Source organism: Cryptomeria japonica, chromosome 7 (assembly GCF_030272615.1).
Source record: "Cryptomeria japonica chromosome 7, Sugi_1.0, whole genome shotgun sequence".
NCBI classification, from domain to species: Eukaryota; Viridiplantae; Streptophyta; class Pinopsida; order Cupressales; family Cupressaceae; genus Cryptomeria; species Cryptomeria japonica.
Window position 1 is genome coordinate 184,124,073 of NC_081411.1, and position 10,239 is coordinate 184,134,311.

The following is a 10,239-nucleotide window of genomic DNA, read 5'->3' on the forward strand; positions in this document are numbered from 1 at the left end:
TTAATAAATTTAAACCATCCCGGGAAATATATTGTTAATGGTTAAATTATATGAGCCATGTATTTAAATGGGTTGGGATTATTGAAAGATCATATGGTATTTTAAGGGGTTTTTTAGAGATATAGTTTAAAATTGGGGGATATGAAATATATATTTGTTAATCTTTATTTAGCATATAAAATTGTATAAAAGGGGTTAATTTGTGAGTTTGAATTAGAGCATGGTGGTAGAATTGGAGATTGGAGAAATGTGAGAGAAGTGTGAGAGGATTTTTGGAGAGCTAAGCAATTCAGAGGAGTTAGCTTGTGATAGTGAATTGTTCGTCTCTCTACATTGGGAGCTTGAAGTCAAGCTTGTTGTACTTGTAGGAGAAGGACTTTTGTAATTCATTGTCGTCTAAGGAGATGTGAGGAGACTTTGTAACAAGTTGAATCCTTCTAACCTTTTTCTGGAGCATAATCAAGGATCGATCCCTCTATTGGAGAGGGACCTGGAGACATAGCCATTTGGCAAACTCTGTTATCAACTCGTGTTTCCTTGTCTTCTCTTCTTTCTCTCTATTGACAATTCGTTGTTTAATAATTGTTATGTTTATTTAAGCATTTCAATTTCATTTTCAAGACCTTCAATTTAATTGTTGTATAAGTTAACATTACACGTGCAACTATCATAGATCCTAATATCATATCACTTCCCCACCTAGAGTTGGAAAAACACAAGCTTGTATGGTTAGGTGTTATGTGTTACTATTTAAAGGAATTTAGTTTTATTTATTCCATATAGATCATCTCTCAAGCATCCTCTCTTATTGTATAGTATTAAAATCAAAGGAGAATGAGTAGTGAAAATTTCAATTTTAATAAATTGAAAGGAATACTAGAGTTGTAATATGTAGTGCTTGCTTGCTATCTTCAATCTTTGTACGCTTTATAGGGATTTAATTAAGAAAAAAATGTATCTTTATGACACAATGAAAAACATTTAATTTATTTTTAAAGAGTTCTAGTCTCAAGATATTTAAAAAGATAGATTGATTTTCACCTAGAGGAAAGTGAAAAGTTTGTCAAGCCCATAGATATATAAAGAATTTATGACCATAAATTTGGCCCATGATCTAAGTTTGAGCTTTATAGAATAGATAGATTATATAGAATTTGAGACATTCTTAATGAAGAGAGATTAATGAAGAGAGATTGCCTTTCCAAAATACACAAACAAAATAATCTACATTCTTCATTAAAATTCCATAGTATTTAATCAAAATATTAAATACCTCTCTCCATCTCATGCATTTCTAAACATAATGGATACAATTATCAATATTTCAATTATGAACTATCTTTAATTGATTCAAAATTTCCAACTAATTTATATATAATTTTATACATTTAGTTAGATTAACCTAAATTAACCTAAAAAATATTTTATTTTACATTTATAATATAAACCCATATAAAAATTAAAAAAATAATTTACAAAGTATTATTGACAATGCCTCTGATACTCGATCACAAATATTACATCATTTCGAAGCATGCAAGTATCTGATATACATACCTAACACAGATATATATACTTTGGATGCAAACTTTCATACTGTAAGACATACTTGAAAACGATCAAAGTCATGTAGAAATACTTGAAGCTGAGCCACTGACCATACTACACTTCGCTTGTGCCGCGAAGTTTTCACGTGGGGAACTTGACAAAAATACCATAGACATGTAAAAGCAACTTTTTCAAACCTTATCCATCGCCGAGTGTTCTTTATCTTCGATACTAGGAGGCATATCTTTTTCGTGGCTATTGCAGTAAAAGATGGCAAGCCACTTGTTTTTGGACCGGCGCACCAAGTCCAAAAGCCCCCATCTTTCTAGTTTCATCCACACCCACTCCCCCACAAGGTCAGGAAGAAAAGGAACAAGGCCATTGAGGTAGTTAAATCTGGCTTTCCTGACGGAAAACTTTGCAGCCATGTAGAAAAAAGTTAAATTACCACAGCCGCAGATGATCAAGCACGCCCCAAGAATGAACCAAGCCAGCTTGTGAGCCATGCGGTCAAGCATAGCATACACTGCGGCCATGAAGCCATAGGCCGTAAAGGAAAAAGTGGCACAAACCAATAGGTTGGTGGCACAGACGAACAATATCTTATTTCCCGTGGTGATAGGCGTACTCATCTGCCACAAAAGCACAACGAAAAGGGACAGAAAAAATGCTAGGCAATCAAAGATGAGAAATAGCTTGAAGGAGTCCAACCCTAGCAGAATCGGCGAGCCTAAACTCTTGACTGAGTCTAATCCAGGCGCAGGTGGAGTTCCCGATCTTATCCTTGAGTCCGCGTTTCCATTCCCATCGTCCGTCACGAAACTGCCTGGAACAGTGAAAGCCGCCGTAAATGACATTGTGGCTAACAACACTGCCACCACTAATTCTGTGTTGCGCCTGTCATCATATGTTTTGTTCACCATGTTAATGGCATTCTCATACTTTTGTGGGCTCACCTTTGGAGCGCTGTACAGGAAAGGCTTGCCTTTGAAAGGATAACTAGTTAGCTTTCATATTATACTGTCAGATTCATGGTACTCTGTGTTTTCTCTCACAATGTCGAGGGCCGTTGAGCCTTTCTTGTTAACGGCAAATGTGTTTATCCCGCGTATACGCAGCAACGAATTAATCATCTACAAAACGCACACTCAAATTAGTATATAGAAAGCAAATCATCCATTGGAAATAATTATGCTTAAATATTTCTCCAACTCTAATTGTTTCCTTGATGATTTTGAGTGACTATTTCCCGTGGAAATACTTTGATTAATTTGACTTTATTGGTACGAGAGATCAGGTAAAGGATCTACACAAACCCAAAACGTATAGTTGAAAACAATAGCTGTTTCAAGGAAACAACTTCAGCAACAACAAGAGGATTGTTTAGAAAGCAACTTACATTCAAGTTTTTTTTCCTGGCTGCGATATGCAGAGGCGTGTCTCCTTCACTTATCTTTAAAAAATGATCCTTTTTTTCGGCAGGATCTGTACTTCCTCCACTTCCCAGGGGCGTTTCCTCCGGATGTGGCTTGTCTACTCCCTTGTTCACCAAGTATGACAAGCCTACCGTATTATTCAGGTGATCAACAATTCGCACTTGGCTAACTTGGGCAGCTAAGTGAAGAACGTTCATTCTGTAGAATTTTGAACCTGACCTATCCTCTCTGAACCAACTGATTAGCAAACAATAACAGCAAAAAGAAGAAAACACCAATATCTTTATTGAAGCTTAATTAAAAAATTACATAGAAGCTGTATATATAAAGAATTTGCAGTCTAGAAGAATAAATAATAACTGCAGTTCTAAATATATTCCTAGCTTTGCATGGAAAGCTACTAAGGCTCTCAAACTAAAAAAAGCAAACTACTCCCTAAATTAAGAATACAATAAGTGCATGCACAACATGCTTTATTTACTAAAAACAAACTCATGAAAAAAGCAAAACTAAAAATAGTCCTAAGGATTCATGTATGCTGGAGTACATGCTTTATTTGCATGAATAAATAAAAAAACTATTAACTAAAAATAGCTTATGCATGGTGATGAATGGATAGCTTCATGTCCAAACTGGAGTTGCATGGAGCTGCATGCTAGAGCAACATCACTTATCAACATACTCCCCCTTGATGCTGAGAGGGCTGACAATCTTATCTCGTAGTGCTATAAACTGAGCTTTCGCAACCGCTTTGGTGAATATATCTACTAGTTGATCCTGGGTGTTGATGTGCTTCAATTCGACATCCTTCTTTTGCACCAAATCTCGTATGAAGTGATATTTCAAATCAAAATGCTTTGTTCTGCTGTGATGAACCGGATTCTTAGCTAACTTGATGACACTCACATTGTCACAATAAATTACTGTAGGCTGAATTTGTTTTTCTCCAATTTCTTCCAAAACTTTTCTGAGCCAAAAGGCTTGTGTACCTGCTGAGGTAATTGCAACATACTCTGCTTCTGTAGATGAGAGGGCAACAATACTTTGTATTTTTGAGCTCCAAGTAATCAAACCATAACCAAAAGAAAAACAATTTTCAGATGTAGATTTACGGTCATCCATACTACCTCCCCAATCTGAATCACTAAAGCCTACAAGATTGAACTTTTCAGAAGAGTAGTAATGAATACCAAAACTTGAATTCCCTTTCACATACCTCAAAATCCTCTTGGCTGCCTTCATATGTATTTCAGATGGATTTGTCATATACCTTGAAACAAGTGAAACTGAATAAGCAATATCTGGCCTCGTGTGGGTTTGAAACATCAAGCTCCCCACAATACTTTTGTAAGTTGTCTCATCAACTAAATCAGCACCATCATCTCTACATAACAAATCTCCATGAGCACTTGGAGTGGAGGCAGGGTTACAATCAGTCATATTAAATTTCTTTAGCATATCCTGTGCATACTTTGTTTGACAAATGAAAATCTCATCCTTACTTTGATAAACCTCCATTCCTAGAAAATATTTCATTAGACCAAGATCTTTCATCTCAAATTCTTTCATCATAGCAGCTTTGAATTTATCTTTCATCTTAGAACTACTACCCATATACAAAAGATCATCAACATACAAACTTATGATGAGAATATCAGTACCTTCTTGTTTGTAGTATAGGGTAGGATCACTCTTACTTCTCTGGAAGCCATTCTCCTGAAAGTATCTATCAATCCTGGCATACCACGCTCTTGGTGCTTGTTTGAGGCCATACAAAACCTTCTTCAACTTGTAGACATAAATATCTTTTCCTTCCACTTCAAAACCTTGTGGCTGCTCCACATATACTTCCTCTTCTAAGTACCCATTCAAGAAGGCACTTTTCACGTCCATATGATGTATGCTCCACTTCTTCTAAGTTGCTAATGAAATCAGCATTCGTATGGTCTCTTGTCTTGCTACTGGTACAAATGTCTCTTCATAGTCAATTCCATATTTCTGTGTGAAGCCTTTAGCAACTAATCTTGCCTTGTGTCTTTCAACACTCCCATCACTGTTAAATTTGGTCTTGTAGACCCATTTGGTGCCAATCCTTTTTTTGTCATGTGGAAGTTCTGTTAACTCCCAAGTGTCATTCCTATGAATGGAATCCATCTCTTCTTCCATGGCTTTCACCCAAACCTCATTAGTACATGCATCTTCAAAACATGATGGTTCAAAATCAGCCTTGGCTAATAAAGCAAAATTCATTGTTTCACCTACTGGATTTTCTTCATGTACTTGATTTCCACTCCTCTGGTAGATATCACTCAATCTCCTTACTTTCCTTGTAGAACTTGGAGAAGAAGCTAGACTTGAACTTGGTACTAAAGAACTTGATGAAGGGTTGCTTGGTGGAGTTAAACCACTAGATATAGAAACATTAGTTGGCTGCTCATGATCAATATCAGCAATTATATCATCATTCAAAATAGATTTTGGCTTCTCAACATGGCCTTTTTTATGACCATAAACTCCCCCTTCATCAAAAATCACATCTCTTGAGACAATAAGCTTGTTAGTGAGGGGATTATACAATCTATAAGCCTTGCTTTTCTCACTATACCCAATAAAAATACATGACTCACTCTTTGCATCTAACTTCTGTCTATTCTGATCCGGTACATGCACATAAGCCAAACAACCAAAAACTTTGAAATGATTAACATTAGGCCTTTTACCATACCAAGCTTCATAAGGAGTCATCTTTTCTAGTGTACTGGTGGGGCTACGGTTGAGGATGTACACCACTGTAGCAACTCAATCTCCCCAATAAGAATTGCTCAATCCCTTGGTTTGTAACATGCACCTTGCCATTTCAACCACAGTACGATTCTTCCTTTCAGCTACTCTATTCTGTTGAGGTGTGTATGCAGTAGTAAGTTGCCTCTTGATGCCATTAAAATCACAATAACTTTGGAAAGCCTTTGACCAAAATTCTCCTCCATGATCAATCCTTAAACATTTGATCTTGCACCCTTTCTCATTTTCCACAAGGGCTTTAAACTTCTTGAATGTATCCAAGGCTTCATCTTTGGCCTTCAAAAAATATACCCAACAATTTTGTGAGTAATCATCAATAAAAGTGATGAAATATGATGACTTACCCAAACTCTTAGTCTGTATAGGACCACATATATCTAAATGAACAAGCTAAAGTGGGTGATGAGCCCTCCATGCATTTCCCTTTGGAAACTTTTCTCTTGCATGCTTTCCTTTAGCACAACCTTCACAAACCTCCTTGTGTTCCTCAACCTTGGGCAAACCAGAAACTAATGCATGTGAGGTTAGAAACTTCAAACTATGAAAATTTAAATGCCCATACCTGAGATGCCATAACCAACTTGAATCCTCATAAGCCATATTTGCCAAACTGTTGTTATGTTCACCAAACCTCAAGGGGAACATCCTATTTCTTGTCATAGGAACAACAGTGATCACCCTATTATCCTTATTCTTATCATAGATAGTATAAGTCTTATTCTCAAAGACTACTTTATAATTTTTCTCACATAGCTGCCCAACACTTAACAAATTGTGCTTCAATTGTGGAGTATAATAAATATTATGAATACTCTTTATACCTTCTTTTGTTTGGACCTCCATAGCTCCTTTGGCAGCAACCTCCAATGATTTATCATCACCAAGCTAGATCTTGGATTTGAAACTTCCATCCTTTGTTGAGAACAACTTCTCATTCCCTGTCATATGGTTAGAGCATCCAGAATCTAGGTACCAAACATCTTTACTAGTATTTTCACCCTTGGCATAAGATAAGAATAAGTGATCAGGAGGATTGTCACTACTTTCTTGAGCATAGTTAGCACTTTTACCTTCTGTCAATCTGCATTCTCTTTCAAAGTAGCCATACCTATTACAATGGTAACATTGAACATTTCTCTTATCAAATCTGCCTCTACCTCTTCCTCTAAAACCACCACTTCCTCTTGAGCCATCTCTTCCTCTACCTCTTGAAGAATTTTGGCTTTGCCCTTTACCTTGGCCTTGATTGATTTTGGCACTACTGCTGCTTGCATCTTCATTTTTTGTGATTAACAATTTAGAGGAAAATGCTTTCTCTACACCTTCAAAAGAATCTTTCAATCTTTCTTCATGAGACATCAGGGATCCAACCAGTTGATCAAACTATAGTTTTATCAAATCCTTGTTTTCTTCTATGATTATTGCTACATGATTCCATCTGGGTGTCAAAGATCTCAACACATTTTTAATCAAAACTTCATTGCTTACAATTTCTCCAAGTGTAGCCATTTTATTGACTACATCTTTGACTCTGACACAATAATCACTTATACTTTCAGCTTCTTGCATCTTCAAATTCTCAAACTCTCGCCTCAATGCCTGAAGCTTGACCACTTTAACTTGATCACTACCCTAGTAAGCTTCTTGTAGAGTCTTCCAGGCATCTTTGATAGTTGTTGCTCCTGATATTCTTGGAAATAAGCTCTTATCAAGAGCTATCTGAATGTGAAACAAAGCTTGAGCATTCTTTTTCCCTGCTTCCTTTCTTGTTGTTCTTTCATTGGCTATAAGGGCATTCCAATCAGTCGGCTCTTCATAACCTGATTCATTAATCTTCCACAAATCTTTTCCAATCAAAAAGGTCAGCATCTTAATGCACCAATAATCATAATCATTCTCATCAAATTTTGGAACGGGCATATGGTTAGAATTCGACATGATTAACTTTGGCAAAATTCCAACAATAAAACTTTAACCCAAAACAATTTTACCTGCTCTGATACCACTTGTAGAATTTTGAACCTGACCTATCCTCTCTAAACCAACTGATTAGCAAACAATAACAACAAAAAGAAGAAAACACCAATATCTTTATTGAAGCTTAATTAAAAAATTACATAGAGGCTGTATATATAAAGAATTTGCAGTCTAGAAGAATAAATAATAACTGCAGTTCTAAATATATTCCTAGCTTTGCATGGAAAGCTACTAAAGCTCTCGAACTAAAAAAAGAAAACTACTCCCTAAATTAAGAATACAATAAGTGCATGCACAACATGCTTTATTTACTAAAAACAAACTCATGCAAAAAGCAAAACTAAAAATAGTCCTAAGGATTCATGCATGCTGGAGTACATGATTTATTTGCATGAATAAACAAAAAAACTATTAACTAAAAATAGCTTATGCATGGTGATGAATGGATAGCTTCATGTCCAAACTGGAGTTGCATGGAGGTGCATGCTAGAGCAGCATCACTTATCAACACATTCCACAACTATTCTGTATCTCAGCAGAGTCTGGCCTCCAATTTATCAACATTTGCAGTGCTTCCAGATGACCCAATTTCGCTGCCACACAAAGCGGAGTTTCGTGGTTGTCATTAACCCAGTAACACATTTCGCCCTCAAAATCTATTAACTTCTGAATTATTTGCACGCGGTTCCTTGCAACATCTATATGCAAGGTTGTGTTGCCATTTTCGCCCCTTTCTTGGATTAATTGCTTTGCATAACCCGATTTTACTATATGATCCACCAAACCTGTAAAATAAGGACCCAAAATCATTGCCTTGAATTAGATAAGATGTTCTGAAAGAATTGCCAAGGGTAAATGAACGTGTGATTTATGTTTGTTGAGGCGATGCAAACCTCAACTAAAATGAGAGCATAAAGCATCTCTAGTTCCTTAAAAACAAAAGAAATACTTTAAGTTCACCACTATATATAGGCTATCAATCGTAAAGAAACCAAACATGAAATAATATACTCAACATAATAGAACAACTTCAAAAAAGAAAAAATAGCTGAAACATGATGGACAATCATCCTCGTGTCATTTGAAGTGAAGAAAAATCTAGAGAAAGAATGATATTTGTTTGGTGAAAAGTTTGACAATGGGGTTTAAACTATCAGCTGAATAGATTCGTGTTACAAGTTGAACCGTTAAATTAGGATATGCGAAGTCCCATTGTAGCAGTAAACAAAATATTTTATATCTAAATAGAAGTTCACAGGTACTCTTATAAATGAATAAGTTAAGAAAGCCTAATTCTACAGCCAATTACCTGAATCTCCTCTGTTTACTGCAACAGTTAAACAGGTTCTCTTATCTGCGGTCCTTTTGAGTAGACTCGGTGGATATGCCTTAAATAGTGCCTCCACTGTCTCTAAATTACCGCTTTCGTAAGCTTTGAAGAGAGCCGTCTCCTTGCGCTTGTTGCGGACATCCACACCACTATCTTTTGATTCTAGTAGAGCGTTCACGACATCGGAGAAACCTCCCTGAGCAGCCAAGTGCAGCGGTGTATCCTGTTCGGCATTGATAGCATTCACAAGCGGAGGATTGAGTTTCAAAAGCTCTTCAACGAATTTAAGATTTCCTACACTAGCAGCCAAATGAAGAAGAGTATTTTCCCCATCGGGTGTAATACTACTGAGAACTTCTCTGGGTAGAACTTCTCTAAGGCTGGGTCTCTCAGTTGTTCGACAGAGTAGTTGATGGATCCTTGAATGCATTACTGCAACTGTAACTGCAGCATTGAACGCCTTAGGATCGATCCTTCCGCCGACTTGTTGACTCTCAGTTGCCATGGCAAATATCTGCTGTTTTCACTCCCTTCAACAACGAGCACCACGCTTCTTTATAATATGATCAAGTAATACCACATTCAGTAATATGCCATGAAACGGATACGAATCTACACGATAGAATACGTGAACTTAATTTATTGAGCAGGGAAAAATGTATGTACCCCTATCTTTCACTTCAGAGTTTCCAAAAGTTTAGTGGGAATCTCACTTTTTCTTTCATCGAATCAGATATAAGATTTGACGTTGATTAGGTGCAAATAATTAGGTACATGTAATTAGTCTTGATTTGGTGCAAATAATGATTATAGGGTGTTATTGTTATACAATTTTCTAGTATTTAGAAGTCATCTCACACATCAAAATTTCGACATTTTTTGTTAAGTTGGAATGATTTACCGTCTTAATAGATCATCCATCATAACAATTATTACCAATATTGATGTGTGCGTTGCAAAAAAAGTTCTAGAGAAGGCTCTTTCTATTGTAATAGCATGTGAATGTTCATAGACCTTCTGGAGGGTCCTCCTAGCCTAGAGTTAGGAGTTTGAAGCCTACATACATTGATTTGGCCTTGTGGCCATCAATGAGTGCTCACCCAATAGGACAAGTCTTGAGACTGGCAATTTTGGAAGTGTGGCATT

The 10,239-nt window shown here is 36.5% G+C and overlaps 2 protein-coding genes across 2 annotated transcripts; both read right to left on the reverse strand.

Annotated features, from left to right (window-relative positions):
• Positions 1-1,739: 1,739 nt before the first annotated feature.
• Positions 1,740-8,644, reverse strand: LOC131056334 (ankyrin repeat-containing protein At5g02620-like). The gene is made up of 4 exons (XM_059208396.1): positions 8,273-8,644; positions 2,948-3,162; positions 2,604-2,681; positions 1,740-2,555 (listed from the first exon to the last, which is right to left on the reverse strand). Exons 1-4 carry the CDS (start codon positions 8,571-8,573, stop codon positions 1,740-1,742), a joined length of 1,410 nt encoding a protein of 469 aa, XP_059064379.1. The 5' UTR covers positions 8,574-8,644.
• A 414-nt stretch (positions 8,645-9,058) lies between these two features.
• On the reverse strand, positions 9,059-9,598 carry LOC131856558 (ankyrin repeat-containing protein ITN1-like). Its single transcript, XM_059208397.1, has one exon. It carries the CDS (start codon positions 9,596-9,598, stop codon positions 9,059-9,061), a length of 540 nt encoding a protein of 179 aa, XP_059064380.1.
• Positions 9,599-10,239: the final 641 nt, after the last annotated feature.